We start from the raw sequence: 17056 nt of genomic DNA, 5'->3' as shown, positions 1-17056 counted from the left end.
CTCTGGCTGCTTCCAGGTGAACCTCTGCCTGGGCCCCCTGCCCTGCCCACACCGGGCCCGGCTGTCCCCAAAGCCCAGCTGTAACTACTGTTCCACGCGGAGGGGAGGGGCCTGGCGGGTTGGATGCCCACCGCCACCTTGGGGAGTCAAGTGGATGGCCACTGGGCAGTGCCCTCAGTGCCCTGGGGCCCCATCGCGTCCTGTATCTGACCCAGGCCTTTTAAGGCCGGGCTGATCCTCTGGAGGGTGATGGGTGGTTCATCCTAGTCACCGGTGGGCGTGGTGGATCAGTGCTCCCCTCCCCACCCAGGGGGCACAGGGGAATAGAAAGCATGGGCTTTGCAGCCTGGGTGAGGCACCTGCCGGGCTGGCCAAGCTGCCTCAGCCTCAGCCGGGGTGGGGATGGGGCGAGCGGGAGGGCGGCTGGCCTTGTCCCTTGGGTGGTAATGAGGGCCTGCTGGGATGGTGCTGCCATGAAATTCTGTGCTGCTTGGACATCGGAGCTGGGCCCAGAGGGACCTAGCAGAGCCCGGCAGACCTGGTCCGGGGATGTGGTGGGGGATTAAGGCAAGGAGCCATCGCTGGGAGGGAGGCAGTGACAAACAGGGAGGGGGACCCACTCATCTCCCGAAGAAGGCCCAGTGTCGGCCCGGCTCCCCAACCTAAAGGTTTGGGAAGACACCCCCCGCCCCCACCCCACCCACCACCCTTTACCTTTGCCCCTGGAGCCCCGCGCCCTCCGTGCCTCAGCTCCCCCCTTCTGCCCCACCCCCACCCAAGCAAGACCACCTTCTTCACAGCCACTATTTATTCTTCGTTCCTTTTTCTTTTTGTAAGAAACAGTCACAAAAACCAGTGCAAAACCATCAGTGTGGGCGTCCTGTTTTATATTACAAAAACTCCTCTTGATATAGAATATAAAAGGGGGGGGGTTCACAGGAAATAAACATGATAAATTAGCTCTGCTATCTACTGGAAGGAACATTTACAGGTTTCAAAATAGACTTTCGACACGGGACCCATGGGGAAAGGGAAGAGGGGGCTTCTGGGAGATGGGGGTGCCGGGGCCTCAGCTGGTTCGGGGTATCCTGGCCGGGTCCCTTAGGTGTGGAAAGGAGGGATGAGAGCTTCATAACCCCTCAGATGGGTTCCCTTTTCTAAGAGACGGCAGCTTCGGAGCCGGAAGGTGGCTTTCAGCCTGGGGTGTGTGTGACCAACAGGGTAGGGTTGTTTATCGGCCGTACGTGGGCCAGCCCAGTTAGACCTCAGTGCCTGGGAAAGGCTCGGTCGAACCAGACTGGCACGGACCTTGCCTTTTCATGCTTCAGAATGGCTGCAGGCAGCATAGAACGACCAGCCTGGGTCAATGCTACGGACTGCCTGCTTTCTCTTTCCGGCCCCAGTGTGGGCAGTAGCCAGATAAGGGGCTCCTTGGCCCCCTTCTGCAAAGCCGTTAGGGATGAGTCTCCTATCCACCCTTGAACCTGCCTCAGCCAGATGTTCCTCCAGGACCCACCCTTCCTCCCCCTGAGGGGATGGACTGGACAGGAGGAGGGGGGTGGGTGCCAGATAGATGCCAGGCCCTCCTTACCTTGAAGGCCCCGGATTCTCCTGGGTGCTGCGGACCAGATGGGGCCCGGAAGTCTGGGATGCCCCTGGGCTAGAGCCACACAGTTGCCCAGTCAGACCCTGAGTCCCGCCAAGCCAGCTCTTTGTCAACCTTAGGCCATTTGCCTCTGCTGAAGCTAAGCATGTGGGTGGGCGGGGCTGGAGAGGGGCATGCCCAAGGCCCCTCTCGGGCTGGGCTGGGGTTCCAGCTGCAGGGTCCCGGGGACGCCCATCGCTAGGGAGTCCACGGCATCATGTGTGGAATTGCCAGGACAGGCTGCTACAGGGACTCTATGGCAAGCCCCAGCCTGGAGACAGGAGGGGGACCTGGGACTAGAGGGGACAGCAGGAGGATGGGAGGGGGAAGGGGAGAGACAAGAGGGTCAAAGCCAATCTTTACAGCAGGCACAGAACTGGGGCTGCATCTCTGAAGGGGGCAGGTGGCAGAGCAGAGAAGCACAGGGCTCCAGGCCACAGCTGTCTCTCCCCCACTGGCTGGAAAGCTGGAAGGGAGGCTGGAAGCTGACGCAGGGCCTGGGAGTCAGAACAGGCCCTTCCCAGACCCTGAAGAGGGACGTGGAGAGGAGGTCAGGCGCCACGCTGCCCCTCCCCTTGCCAAGCCTGCGGCAGACATCACTAATCGAGCGTAAGTTGTCGGGCAGACACCAACTAGGATTATGCTGTCCTTTCCCTCGGACCCCAGGCCAAACCTCAGATCCTCTCAACAGCCTCCGGCAGTCACTCCTGATTCACTGGAGTCGAGGGATCTTGTAATACGGTCGCCGACACCAGTCTAGGATGTAAGGCCTGTATATGAGGAACTGATCGGTGGGCGCTGTGTAGGCGTGAGTGAGTCTAGGGGACAACCTCTCCCTGCCCAAGCCTGGAAGAAACACACAGAAATGTGCTACGGACAGTGAAGGGACAGGAAAGCATGTCACAGCTGGAACGAGAGGTCTTGGAGCTCCGTAGCCTGCAGAAAATGCATCTGGGGGGAGACGATGTGTGGCCTTAATACTTTGGGAAGGAGAAAGAGAACGTGGGATGCCGTGGATGCAACCAAAGAGAAACAGAGAACCCTAATGTGCATTGAGCTGATGCTAAAAAGGCAGAGCAGTCCAAAGGCAGAAGCCTGTCTTGGGAGGTAGTAAGCTCCCCGTCCTTGGAGGTATGCAAGAAGACGGTGGCAAAGTCTTGGCAGAGAGCTTGTGGAAGACGTCCAAGCCTCAGTTCTGGGTGGGGAGAGGAGAACCAGATGATCCTGGGGGTTCCTTCCAGCCGGGGAGCCACAGAGTTGGTGAACAGGGAAGGGGTTAGGCTTGTGGGCAGAGGTGGGCAGTGTGGCAAAGGGACGGTAGTGTGTGTTTGTGTTTGTGTGTGTGTGTGTGTGTGTGTGTCCCTGCAGGCTTAGGAAGAAGTATGGGGGGTGGGGTGGGAGGAGAGCAGGGGCAATAGTCCGTAATTTTCTCAGCTGTGGGCCTGGGAAGTTCCTGACCAGCCTGCTCTCTCTCTCGGGAAACCAGGACGCTGAGACTGACAGAGCCCTGGAAGCGGTGAGAGGCAGCCTAGGGACGAGTGGGTTCCAGCTCACAATTGTCACCCATGTGCTGTGTGACTGTGAATGACAAACTGCCCCTCTCTGGGCTTTCCGGATTATGTGATCCAACAGACGGGGGAAGCGAGGACCCTGCCAGCCAGGCCATTCTCAGATTTAGCGTCTGCAGCCCACTCTAGGCCCCAGCCTGAGGCAGGGACAACTCCATCCTCAGAAGACCAGGGCTTCAGTGTAGGTTCCAAGTCCTCGGGGACACGGTGCCCAAGTCTCCTAGGGGGCCCCTGGGTTTTGTCGATCTGAGAGTTGCTTTTGCCTCCTTGTTGCCTAGATCCTCCCGTTCTTGGCACCTGGAGCTGAGGAGAAGGCCCAGGCCCCGGGGCTGCTAGGGGCTGGCGGGGCTGAGGAGGGAACCTGGGCTTGGGGTTCCTTTGGTCTCTAGTGCAGAGTGCTCCCTGGGTTCAAGCGCCGGGGCCCTCGCAGAGAGCCCGGAGTCCAGGCGGGGTGCGTCAATCCATTTCCTTGTCTTCATTTTGTTTTGTTAAAAAAATAGCTATTTTCCTCTGCCCCTTCCTCTGGCCACTCGTGATGGCTTCACCTCCTCCCCTGGGGGCAAGAGGGCAAGGACACTGGGGAGGGGAGGGTGTTGGGTGCCGGGCAGTGGTGGCGGGTGAGGCTTCAGGCTCCAGGTCACGCCCTCTACTGGATGCCCCGGAAGAGACACATGGCAAAGATCATGGCGAAAAGCTGCAGAGGAAGTCGAAGTTGGCTTGTCAGGCTGGCCTCCCAGCCCTGCACTGGGCTGTCCCACCCCAACGGGAAGCAGCCACCGGCCGTGGGACAGGAAGGGGGCCCACCCATCACTCAGCACCCTCCCGCAGTAGGGGTTCCTGACACTCCTTGGGGGCAAGCCCTCCGCATGGTCCCCTTTGTGCAGTGTAGTCATGGAAAGAAGGGAGCTTTGGACATGGGTTCAAATCCAGCTCCCCTATTTGCCAGCAGCAACCTTGGGCCCAACATGTCCCTTCTCTGGCCTGAGCATGTACTGGAGCTTACCACGTGCCGGGCACATTTCCAAGTGCTTTCTCAAACACCTTTTACAGGAGGCAAGACACAGAGAGGTCATGCAACTCACCTAAGGTCACACAGCTGCAAGTGAGGGAGCTGGGGTTTGAGTCTAGGCATTCTGACCCCACAGCCTATGCTCCCAAGTCCCACACACTCCACCTTCTAGTTCACAGGAGGGTGGGAAGATGAAGTAGAAGGTGATCAATGACCCAACGAGGCCTGTTCTCTAGTAGATGATTAGTAGAAAGTTACCAGGATCATTATTAATAGGCAAGGGCGATGTAGCCCTTCCCAGAATTGAGAGCACAGTCACGGAACACCTACCTAAGGGCCCTGGGGTGTTGGGGGCAGGCAGAGACCCAGATTCAGGGATGCCCCTCTGACCAGAATGGCCGATGCCCCCAAGGTCAGGGCTCTTGCAAGTTGCACAAGGGACAGTCCCTAGAGCCCAGGCTCGTGGCCAGATCTCCGGGAGGGGAAGCGAGGCTGGGACAGGGATACAGTTAAGGTCCCTCCTCCCGGAGCAGGGTTCTGCCTCCCATAGGGGTCACAGCTGGGCTTGGGGGCTGGGGGTGAGGAGGACGGCGGATCAAGAATGCAGACATTGTCTAACGAGCCCCCCCCACCCCGCACCCCCGCCAGGCATGCAGTCCCCATCCTCCGCAACCCCCACAATGCCAGGAGCAAGGACGGCCGGGGGGGAGGGGGATGGGGACACGGTTAGCAGCGCCATCTTGCAGAGAAGTAATCTGTGGCTCAGAGGCCCTGTGTGGGGAGAAGAGTCCTTCCTGCGCGGGGCACACCCCTGCCATTTCCGCAGTCCCAGCGCAGATTTATCTGCTTCTCGCTCACTGTGTCCTCCCGTGAGAGAACTTTCCCTAGAGGGCTGCTGGCAAGCAGGGGCTCAATCTAGGCTTGCTGAATGAACGGATGAATGAATGAAGGACCCCTCCCACTCCCCCATCCCCCATCCTGAAAGCTGCGCATGGTGCCGGGCATTCGAGATGTCCCCGAAAGGAGGGACGGGGAGGCTGGGGCTCCGGCCGCCTGACTTCGTTCCCCCGCTGGCCGAGGCCCGGGAGCGGTCCTTCCTGCAGATGGCCAAGCGTGGGCTATACGCGGTCAGTCCAAACTCCAGCAGTAGCGGGGGCTTGAGACCCAGAAAGGGGGCGGGGAGAAGGGAGGGGCAGCTCCGCTCCTCGGCTGAGGCGCCCCCTGGTGGCGGCGGCCGGAGTCTGCAGCTAGCCTGCCTTTTGATGGGGGTTCCGGGACTGGGGCGAAGGGGTTAATTAAGACCGCCCTTGGGAGGTGGACAAGGCCTCACAGGTCCCGAGCCCCCCCCCCACCCCACACAAAGAGCCTGATCTAGAAGCACAAGCCGCAGCCCTTTCCTCAAGGCAGCGGTGTTGATTCTCAGTTAAGAGTTCACTCTGGACCTTGGGGGACCTTGGGGGACCTTGGGGGAGGATTAGGCAGAGAGGAACCGCGAGGGGGGCAGTGGGAGGAGGATGGGGGGGTGACTCTCAGAGCCTGCCCACTCACTGCTGGAGACTTGCTCGGATGAGACCAGAGTCCAACAGCGACTCGGGCAGCAGACAGGCACAATGGGGCCTATACTGTCCCTACAGCAGGGAGCCAATTTGGTCCTAGATTTAGGATGTGGAGACAGAGGTAGGCTGGGGGGTGCAGAGCACGGGGGATCTCCCCAAGACCCCGCGTGTGCCTTGCTTCCGGGGGACCCGCGGAAGTGGGGGCCTCTACTTACCTCTATGGCCAGCACCCCTATGGCGAGGGCGCCAGCCAGGTAGACGTAGGTTTCAAAGGTGTTGAGGATCACAGTGTAACAGCCCTGGGAGGGAAGGACCAGAGGTGAAGCCACAGCCGGAGAGACAGTGCAGAATCAGGACCGAGGTACGAAGCCTGGGAACTGGCACGTGACCCGCCCCACGGCTCAGGCAGCCGCAGACTTACCCTGTCAAATCCACCGTTTGATGGGGGCGGGGCGGGGGGGGAGGGGTTGGGAGGCAGGAGGCCTACAAACAGCAATCTGGCAGCAATACACCGAAGACCGTGGCGACCCTCAAGGTCCCCTCTAAACGGATGAATGCTTTCGCAAGCAGTCCTGGGCATATACGAACTGGGATAGAGGTGGATACAGACACACGAGAACGTGGGTGTGGTCCTACTGACGCCCTCGCCTCGGGTCCTCACTGTGCTGCAGCCCACCCCAGGGCCTTTGCACGTGCTGCTCTCATTCTCTGGCTTGGAACACTTTTCCCATGCCAGGAGGATGAGGGTGTAGCACTTTATGTCAAGAGTCACAGCAGCACCCACACTCACAACCTGCCAGGAAGCAGGTAGGGAGCGCTGGGGATAAAGCAGAGAAACAGTGATGCTGTGAGGAGAGAAGACTTAGTATCACCCGACAGATGGGGAGTATGCACGATTTCCTATTGGTGGTCACCACTCTGGCCTGGAGTCGCGTTCTAGCAAGGTCGTCATCTACTGGGAAGCCCCCCGATTTGTTTCCAGCAGGGGAACACATTGTTGACTTGCTTGGGGGGCCATCTTGACCCAGGGAAGGCTGAGGAATGAGCTGGAGAAGCCGCCTTGGAGGGTCTGACTCATCCCAGTGGGGGAATCTGAGCACTCATCACAGGTCACCTTCTTTCGGGATTTCTTCGTTTCTTTTCATCGGAGCTCAATGGTCAACGGCGGTGGGCTAATTCAACGTCCACAGACAGGGGCCTTCTGCCTTGGCCTCTGGTGGCCACGTAACTGAGTCCCGGCCATCAAGATCTATGCAGATGTCTACCGGGGCTTTCTTGGAAGGATGGTGTGCCCCACTTTCCCCTGCTGTGTGTCTTAAACATGGGTGGGGGTACCTGGAGCTATGACAGCCATTTTGCCACCGTGGACTGATATGTACAAAGAAAGGCCACAAAGATCACAGAGACCAGGCTTTGACTGACAGGACAAAGCTACCAACTTCCAGAACTCTTGCTGTGTGTAAAACACAAAGGGAATTTGCATAAGCCTCTTTAGTTGGGATTTCAAGTCCGTGCATTCAGACGTTTTGCTCACTGATTGTGATGGGGTGCAAGGCAAAGTCAGAAATGCACACCGGGCTTTAGGAAGGAGTCCTTCCACAGAGGCTTTTGAAAGGAAGAATGCCCAGGAGGGATATGAGCATCTCAGAAAAGGATCCCAGAAGTCAATCTCGGGGGATCCTTACGAAGCACAGAGAAGAGTCAACATAAAGGGCTAATGTAGCTGCACAGGGACCTCCCCGATGAGCTGATTCCAAAGCCATGCCCAGGAGATGGAAGAAGGTGTCATGATCAAGGATGAGTCCAGAAATGGGCAGCCTCTGAGGATAAAGCCTGAAAGGAACAGGCCCCAGCAAAAGCCTCTCTGAATAACTGACAAGTGGCCTCAGGACACAGGTTTGGCTGTGGGCACCAGGAGGCCCAAACAGCAGCGCCTTCAACCAGCCAGAAGTTCATTTGTCTTTCATATTAAATCCCAAGCTCTGGTGGCCCGTCTGCTCCACGGAGTGGTCAGGGGCCCGGGCTCCTCTTGTGATGCTCTGACATCCTGGGGGGCCACCCTCCGCTGCCAGGTCCCAGATGGCTGTCACCAGAGCTCCATTCCAGCCAGGGGGAAAAGGAGTAGGGGTGGGCACAGTGCCTCCTCTTAAGGACCTAACACAAGTTGTACACATCACTTCTGCTCGCCTGTCCTTGGCTGCTGCGAGGTCACTTGGCCCAGCTGCAGGGCAGTAGGACGTGCTGCCTTTCCCTGGTGGTTATGGGGTCTAATAGACCCCGTCTTTCTGGGGAGAACGGCCAGCAGTGTGTGCCACAGCATGAGGAATCTGAGGTCCAGAGAGGGTGTCACAGCAGGCGGCAATCCAGGCCCGCCTGACATCAAAGCCTGAAAACCTCCCCCAGGCCCCCCTCCACATCCTAAAGCCTCCCCTCGAGGCTGAGACCCAGCCTCTCAGGGGCCCTCGCTACTCTAAGCTCACAGTGGCCTGACCCCCAGGGCCCTTGTGAATCCTCTGACATGGCACGGGCATGTGCAGGGGACAGGAGACGAGGTGCTGAGCTCCAAGCTGAATGGCCTCTTGGGTCGGCCAGGGTCAGGCCTCAGTCAGGCCCCTTCGTTGGGGCTCTAAGAGGCTTGCCCTGAGGCCCCCACCCCAGTCCCTTCTAGCTCCTGTCTAGGTTTTATTTTCTTTATGGCAATCATTACCATGTGAAAGTACGACTTAGTTTGCTAGACTGTGAGCCCCACAGGGACAGGGGCCTTGTCTCCTGTTCCCTGCTGTGTCCCCTGCATCTGCAACTCTCCCAGGAGATCCTCATCAAAAGCCTAATCAAGGGAGGGGCATGGGGCAGGCACCGGGTTCATCCCTGCTCCCCTCTCCCACCCCCACCCCACCCCTGCCTTGCCTGGTCTCACACACACACCCCAGGGGCTGGGGGCCTGGTGGGGGGAGAGCACTCGGCAGAAAGGAGGAATCAAGCACAAGGGCACTGTCTGTCTCACAGTGCGGGGGCCAGGGGGAGGTGGGGCAAAGCAGGGGCCAGAGAAGCCTCTTCTTCCTGCAAGAAGAGGAAAGGGCTTCTTCTCAGACTGAGATCAAGTCCTTGGGTTTCAAGAGAAGCAGAGTCTGGTAGTTTCCCTGACCTTGGGGGGTGGGGGGAGGAGTCTTGCTCTCTCGGGGTCTGGAGGTGCTTCTAGACAGCACATGTGAGTTTCCCCCAGAATCAGGGCTAAGGAGGGGCCCCCACTATGTAATTCAGGGGCTGACTCCCGACCTGCATTATCGGAAGCTCGGGGAGTGCTCCGCCTGGAACACTGGAAAACTCCTACTCACCCTTTAACCCCAGACAAAACGCCCACCCCTCCGGCCTCTGCTATCGCTGGCCCATCTGCTCCCCTTGTCCTTCCTCTACTTTGGTTGGGTCCCAGGGGCTTGGATGGAGCTTCATCAGCCCCCATTCGGGAGGTGCACATGGCAGCCGACACTTCCAGAGGATTTCTGGGACGACTTCAGACCCTCTGTGCCGACGCGGCCACCTGCCAGGCTCTGGCCATCGCAGCCCCTGCCTGGGGGAGCAGGGCCCAGTACCTGCTTGTTCAGGAACAGGTCTCTTCCCAGAAGGCACTCCTCCCTGCTCAGCAGGACCCCGTCCCGAGTCTGGGGCTCTCTCCGGCAGCAGGCCTCCGGGACCTCGGCACTGTCCAAAGTCAGCAGTCGGAAAACTGATGCGAACCTGAAATCTTCAGGCCCGTTGACCCCACAGCAACCAAACTAGGAGGAGAGCACAGGGACAGGGCTGGTGGGTGGGGGCTGGACCCAGGGGCAGAGATGGGCAGACAGCCACTCCCAAGGCCACCATCAGGCAGGGCGGTACAGAGGGTCAAGACCAGGTTGGGTTCTATCTGCTCCTCCTGTGTGACCCTGGGAAAGTCACTCAACTTCTCTGAGCCTTCAGCGCCCTCATGTGTCAAGCGGAGGTGGCGATAACAACCCCTACCTCACGAGGCATCAGCACCCAATAAACTCCTGCTGCGATTACTGTCACTGACAATTACAGTTGTCTGAGGACTCAGGTCAGGGGTAGCAAACAGGTTGCAGCCGGAGCCTGGACTGCATTTGCTGGGCCGTTAATAAGGGCCCAGAATGCTGTACGGATGCTGAGTCCCAGGCCAAGCCGGGCTCAGTGGGCCGGCGCTGACTGATCATGGATGCAGGCACTTGAGCAAAGCGGGCTCTGGAGGCCAGACACTTGCCGCCCTGGGCATCGTGGCTCTGAATGCTCACGGCATCCCTGGGGGAGTCACTCACCGTGATCATGACGGAGTTCCAGGTGGCAGAGAAGACGTCTGTGTCGTTGTTGCCCTGGTAGTGCTTGGTGAGCTCCTTGGTGAAGAACTCTCGGGTGAGCTGGGGGAAGAGGCAGAGGGCAGGCTAAGACCCCCGCCCAGCAGCGAGGTGCAGCCCTACCCGTCCAGGTCTCTTCAGCTGCTTCCGGAGGGGAGGGAAGGCCTGAAGGCCCAGTGCAGGGGATTCTCCTAACTTGGGGTGGCCCCTTAGTCCCCACTCCAGGGCCTGTGGCATCCCCGTATCGGCTCTCTGGCACGAAAGGGAAGCCTCCCCACACACCCCTCAGCGAGCCCGAGGCCAGGGCACGCTGGGAACCTCTCTCAGCCCCTGCGGCCATTTCTCAGATGCAGAGTTTATCCACGATGGGTAGCTTGCCATCCTGAGCTGTCCCCCAGAGCCGGAGGATCCCCTGGGTCCCAGCCCCGGGGTCCCAGCCCCTGAAGACACCACAGTGTGGAGCAGGGAGTCTGCAAATCGTTTCCAGAGGTGTCCTTGGAAGTTGCTCCTGCCCTCAAAATATTCTCCTGGGGTCTAACCACCCTCCTTCCTGCTGCAGTGACGGGGCAGGGCCCTGTGTGGTGCCCAGTTGAGGCTCCCTTCCCTGCCCACATGGCTGCCTCCTCCTCCTCTCTGTCCCCTGCTTGCCTCCTCGCCACCCCCAGGCCGGCTTGCGTCTCTTAGCCCCTAACCCCCTCCTTTCCAGGCCCCCTTTGGCTGCAGTGGCTGGTCCTATAGACTCAGGGGAGGGAGCTGGTACCCCTGGTGGTTGGAGCCCCTGGAATAAGGTGGCTGGTGGGGACAGTCTGTCCAAACTGGATACTGGCCAGGCCTCAAGCGAAAGTGCTCTGTTCTCCTGCACATCACTGGACTTGGGGGACAGCCTCTCTGACTGTCCTCAGACTGTCAAATGACTACTGCTGGGTACGGTGTGGAATGGAAGGTTCCAGAATCAGGTGTGGGGTCGTATCAGGTGCTTCGGAAGGGCGGAGACCCTTAAGGACCCTCCGATTCTGCCCTCTGGAAAAACTCTTGCAGGAAGAGGGTCGCTGGGGTTGTGGGGCCGGGGCACGTGGGCCCGGACGTACGTTTTCCCTGAAGATGAAGGCCAGGATGGCCGCCGAGAGCTCCGCCAAGAAGATGATGAGGATGAACAGGAAGAACTGCAAAGACAAGAGGCAGGCTCGTGAGCCCTGAGGGCCGCGGGGAGGGGCCCGGCGGCCGCTGGCGGATGCCCCCTTCCGCTTGTTACACAACTGACGAAATGCACCGGTTTTATAAGACTAAGGAACTTCACCGCCATAGGTGCGACATTTTTTCATAATAAGCATGCCCACAATCCATCTTTGGGGTCAGCAAGGCTGCAACACAAATACGGAAAAGTAAGCAAACAAATATGCCTTCTGCGCCAACAGCACCCCTTCGACGACACCCCTTGTTCAGCGTTCAGTGTGAGCGATGACACCGGGCAGCCCCGGAAGGCAATCCGTGCTGACCTGGTGGGGCCCTGTCCACGTGGGTGGTACACGCTGTGGAAACCCTGGGTTCCCGGGGGACCCCGGACCGGCTCTCCACACCCTGCCAGCCCCAGCACCCCCTCTCCCTGCCTTGCGGTCTCTCGTTCCCAGGGGCAGAGGGGAGGTGATAGGGATCTTCAGCCATGATAAAGGAGATGGGAGGCGAGGTGATGCGTCCGTCAACATCCGAGAACCCAGGGCCGGAGGTGGAAGTCTGACGGACCCTTCTCTGCTCTACTCCTCGTATTTCTCGATGTTCCCCAGAGTATCCATAATGCCTCTTGTCTCGGGCCCTCACCCCCTGCACTCCCTGTCCCCGGAAGGCCCCTCCCTTCCTCGCCCACCAGCTCCTCATTTTCCAGACCAGGTGGAGCCCAGCCCCTCGCCGGTGAGAAGCCTCTCCTGTCTCCTGCCTCCCTGACGTCACAGGGCCCCGTGGACGTGTGTGCACAGCAGCGGCCAGCACCCCACCCCCCACCCCTCCACTAACATCAGCAGCACAGGCTGTGACTTCGCATGCTGCGTTCCCGATGCCCGCCAGCACAGGTGTGGGAGCATGGCTATCAGATGAACGAACACGTCCGTGAGTGACCCACTCACCATCATGACCTTGTTATCTGCTACATCTCAGACCCCGGCCATTACGGGCACCGTTTTGGCCGAAGGCTGCTGGCGGAAGAAACGGGAAATGACTTTGCCTCCGTTGCTCGGCATTGCTGGCACCCTTGGCATTTCCAGTCTGTGATCACACAGTGTGGTCCTGCCGTTGTCAACCCACCTAGAGGCCACCAGCAGAGGACCCAGCCCCCAGTGCCCACGGAGACTCAGCCCGAGAATGCTGGAGCAAACCCTTCCTCTTCACCCAGCTGTCCCTTCTGGGCACCACACTACCTCTTGTCTCTCTGCTGGAGGGCGTGCTTCAGGACTGGCCTGAGGGATTCTCCTGAACCCTGGGGGTCTGCTTCCAGAAGGTCAGCGGCAGGCTTGCTGGGGTCTGGGGGGCAGAGTTCCCTAACCGGAGGGGAGAGTCACAGAGGGCCTCTTGTGCCCCAGGCCGCGACAGCCACGGTCCATTCTGCAGCCCCACAGCCCCCACTTCCACCAGAGGCTCTGCAGCCCCGTGACATTGACAGAGGGCCCTGGCGGGGCTCCTGGCACTTCCACTTGGCTGGAGACGCATGGCCATCCGGCTCTGTTTCTCGTGGCCACCGCGAGGGCCCCTCCCTGCCCCCCTGCCCTCTTGGTGGAGTTGCCGGAAGTTCTCAAGCTGGCAAGGAGTAGCCCCAGAAACGGTTTCCATCCTCGGCGAGGCGACTGAGCTGGCCCTGGCTATCGATCACAGCTTAGACAGTTATAAAGTATGGATGAGACCGAGCTCGAGCATCGCGCACGCCGTGTGCCCATCGCGCTGGGGGTGTGCTGCCTTCCCGGATGACTTAGCAGGACCTCGCTTAGCTGGTGCAGGCACAGCGTACGGATGCTGGCTCAGAACCAAGAGGCAGGCACGGCCTTCCTGAGGACAAGTGTGGGCGAGTTCTGAAAAAATAATAGTCGCTACCAATCAATTGACAGCTCACCGCCTAGGCGCCGCGGATCGTACGTGGCTCATTTCTTGGGATGCTCTTGGCAGCCTGGGGAAGCAGATGCTGTGACTGTCCACACCTCCGGCTTGCTGAGGGGGAGACTGGGACCCCGAGGGGGTAGTACTGTGACCAAACTGGCCCAGCCGGTAGGCGGTGCATCTGGAGAAGTGGGGGAACTCTGATTCCAGAACACGGTTCTGCTGTTCTCTGAACACCGTGTCACCCCAGACCCTGTAAGAGCCTCTAGGTCTTAAGACTTGACAGATTGCTGGGGCGCCCAGGTGACTCAGTCGGTCGAGCATCCGGCTTCGGCTCAGGTCATGATCTCGCCGTTTGTGGGTTCGAGCCCCGCATCGGGCTCTGTGCTGACAGCTCGGAGCCTGCAGCCTGTTTCTGATTCTGCGTCTCCCTCTCTCTCTGCCCCTCCCCTGCTTGCGCTCTCTCTCCCTCTCAAAAATACACATTAAAAACAATTTTTAGGACTTTTCAGATTGCCTGTAGGGTCTCTTGTGGACAACCCAATTCTTTGAGTTTCACATTTATCCAGTGCTTGCATGTGCTAGGAACAGAGTGAAGCAAGATGCTCATTTTCTCACTGAGCCACGATCACAACACCATGGCTGGGAAAGAGGTACCGTCACCTTCATGTTACATAGGAGGAGTCTAGGTTCAGAGACGTTAAGTAACTGCCCTCAGGTCACACAGCCAGGAAGTAGCAGAGCAGACACTGGAACGTCGGCTTTTCTGACTCCAAAGCCCATGCTCTTATCAGACCTCTAAGACCACTTCCTCTCTGTCCCTTCATCCCAGGGCTATTCACTGAGCACCTGCTTTGTGCCAGGCACGATGCGAGGTACTAGCAAACCACTATGCAGAAGGCAGATGTGGCCCCCAACTTCCTGCAGTGAACGTTCAGCCAGGGTTCATGACTCATGAGATGGAATGTAAGAATGAACCTAGTAACTTGAAGGAGGAAGGGGGCCTGTATATCTCCTTGCCTGGAGCAGGGTTTCATCAAGCGCAGGGACCGAGGGGTGATTTGAGCGTGCGTGAGCAGGTCACCTGAAGCAAAGCAAGGGCTGTGGTGCCACTTCTGCCAATCTGCCTTCTCCGGCATGAAGTAGCTTCCTCTTGCTGAACAGAGTTCCCATCTGGAGGGCCTTCCCCTGGACCTGGCCACGGGGCTTGTCCTGACACCTCCCCGGGGCTTCCCATCTGGGGGCGAGGCCTTTCCCAGGGTTTTTGAGTTAATCTCACCTCATCCCATTTGCCTAAAGACACATTTGCCAGTAATTCCTGAGCATCAAATGTACAGCACTTTGCTTAGGATTTTGGAAACACTAACCGAGGGACGGAAACGGCAATTTTGCCTACCTGCGAGCACTGCCAGGCTTTTCTAGCCCATCTGCCTACCGGCCCATCTACTCTCAGTTCTCATTCGAATAAATGTTGACCAAATTTACACGCTTTATGTGCCGTTCAGCTCATTTATCTCTTCTAAATACACTCATTTCTTTTCGCTGTGCTCCTTTCCTAAAATTCAGCAAGCCTTTGTCAGAAAATATTTTTAAAAATTTCTGAATCTTAAATAAATTGGTGAAGAACAGTCTGCAAATGACTCCTAGGTAAGCCACTACGGAAAAGGGATGCCACGAGATGTCCATTACAGGCGGAAACTGTCCCATTGTAATGTGAAAATGCTGTGAAATTGATCAACGGGAGCGTTTGGAAACTGTATCTTTAGAGAAATTGATCAGTGGGTGACGCAGTCATTAGGTTCGTGGGTCGGCCGGGGGTGATGGGGCCCTGTGGTTTCAGACTCAGAGCAGTGGGGGAGGGGCAGCTCAGTTACCCCCACCGCCGGCCTCCTCCTCTGCTGCGGTGGCTGACATCACTTCCTCTTGGTCCTGTTCTTGACAAGTCTTGCCTCCCTCCCTGAAGGTGGAGGAGCAGGGGTCTCAGGATTCTCGAGGGACCCGAGTGGCTACCTGTAGGGAGACTCTGTGCCCCTCTTCAGCGGGAGCCACCGCATGGCCGGTCCAGGTTAGAAAACAGAAGTGGCTCTTCTTAATTTTTAGGTCATGAGGTCATGAATCTATTTGAAAACCTTCCTGAAGCTGTGGGGTCTGTCCCCAGAAACATGCATGTGCATACAACACACACACACACACACACACACACACACACACACAGCACATATGTACACGCACACAAAGCCCTAACCTAATATTTTGTACATAATTTTAGGTGAATTTCAGACATGGGAGTCCATTTTAGGTGAGGGGCCCTTCGACTAGCCCTGGTCTGAGAGACAGGGGACCCCACCATGGGTCCAAGAGTACCCTGCTTCTTTTGGGGTGCCTGGGTGGCTCAGTCGGTTAAGCGTCCGATTTTGGCTCAGGTTGTGATCTCATGCTTCATGGGTTCGAGCCCTGTGTTGGGCTCTATGCTGACAGCGCGGAGCCTGGAGCCCGTTTTGGATTCTGTGTCTCCTTCATCTTTCTGCCCCTCCCCCACTAGCACTCTGTCTCTTTGGGGGGCGGGGGGAAGAGTATCCTACTTCTGACTTGCACTGTGGCCTCAAGCTAATAGGTGCTGGGCTTCAGAGGGAGGAGGAGGAGGAGGGATGGGAAGGGAGGGGGAGTAGGGGAGAAGGGAGGGGAGGGGAGGATTGGAAGATAGGAGGGAAGGGGACACGGGAAGTAAGGAGAGAGGGGCAGAGACTAGGAGAGGGATAAGGAAAGGCAGCAGGAATAGAAAGCAAGAGATTAAGAAGCAGAGAGATGGAGGCAGAGAAAGATCAAGAAAAGAAAGAGAGGAATGTAGACAGAAAAGGAAGGAAGGAGAAGGTGGCAGAGGAGAGGGGTGGAAGGGGCTAATTTAAGGTTCCAAAGACCAGGCCCTGGCCACAGTAAGGACTCAGCTCTTCCTTGGGGGACTTGGAGTGCACCTCAGCTGGTCTCTGGGCTTGGTCTTCCCCCTTAAGCGCCGGGGACTGATGTATCCATTCACTGGCAGGCTCAGAGGCTGCCACTTCATGGGGAGGACTTTTGAGGGCCCCAGCCTGCTCCCAGTCCAGCATCCTGGCCTGGTCCCCTGTCTTGAGGTCAAGGATGAGCCCCAGGGGCTGAGGTGAGGGGGGAAAGGGAGGCGGGCCTAACCAGGGACCCATATCCCAGCTCCTTTTAAAGTCCCCTTGGGCTCCCAAGCCAACATTGGCACCAGCTGGCACTGCAGAAGGAGGCCCGCCAGGGGGCGCCCGCAGGTTTCTTTGTTCCTCTCCAAACGAAAAGTTTGCGGTGTTCAGGCTGCTGTAGGCCAAAGGGACCCAGGGCTCCCAAATCACACATTTCACTGCTGATTTCACTTCCTGTCTGGGATATGGGGAATGTCACCGTGACATGAATAGAGGCCACCCCATCTGTTCTGGTCTGGAGAGGAGGCATTGTGGCAAATCTCTGCTCGCCAAAGCGGCAGGAGCAGATAACCTTGCAAGGAAGTCCTTCTGCTGACCAGCCGCGCCTCCCCGTCGCCGAACTCCTGACCCCTCCATCCACTCACCCACGAGGGGCACCTGCACGCTGACCCATGCACACACACGCCTCATGGAGAAGGACTGGGCTCAAACTAGAAGCTCTCCAGGCCTGGGCACCCACTGGACTTCACAGGGGAGGAAGGCCAAGGAAAGTAGGCGCAGGCCCAAAGGGCCCCCGCCCACGGGAACACGGAAGGTCAGAGAAACAGAATGTCCACTGCTCGCCTCATTTGGCTCCAACCTATAGCTAAGCTGCCCCTTGATGAGCAAGCGAAGGCATTAAAGCTCAGAGAGGCT

At 58.3% G+C, this 17056-nt stretch overlaps 1 protein-coding gene across 4 annotated transcripts in view; it reads right to left on the bottom strand.

Moving 5' to 3' along the window:
* Positions 1–958: 958 nt before the first annotated feature.
* Positions 959–17056, bottom strand: part of TSPAN18 (tetraspanin 18) — a 185183-nt gene continuing 169085 nt past the window's right edge. For all 4 annotated transcript variants that reach the window (XM_042904300.1, XM_042904302.1, XM_042904303.1 and 1 more), the window contains 5 exons: positions 11213–11287; positions 10089–10187; positions 9369–9551; positions 5994–6077; positions 959–3907 (listed from right to left, as the gene is read on the bottom strand). In XM_042904300.1, coding sequence (XP_042760234.1) covers positions 3860–3907; positions 5994–6077; positions 9369–9551; positions 10089–10187; positions 11213–11287 — 489 coding nt within the window. In that variant the 3' untranslated portion in view covers positions 959–3859. The remainder of the gene's footprint in view (positions 3908–5993; positions 6078–9368; positions 9552–10088; positions 10188–11212; positions 11288–17056) is intronic.

The sequence above is a fragment of the Panthera leo genome, chromosome D1, assembly GCF_018350215.1.
Source record: "Panthera leo isolate Ple1 chromosome D1, P.leo_Ple1_pat1.1, whole genome shotgun sequence".
Classification (NCBI taxonomy): domain Eukaryota; kingdom Metazoa; phylum Chordata; class Mammalia; order Carnivora; family Felidae; genus Panthera; species Panthera leo.
The sequence above is the reverse complement of the archived record's forward strand: the minus strand, read 5'-3'. Positions and strand labels throughout refer to the sequence as shown.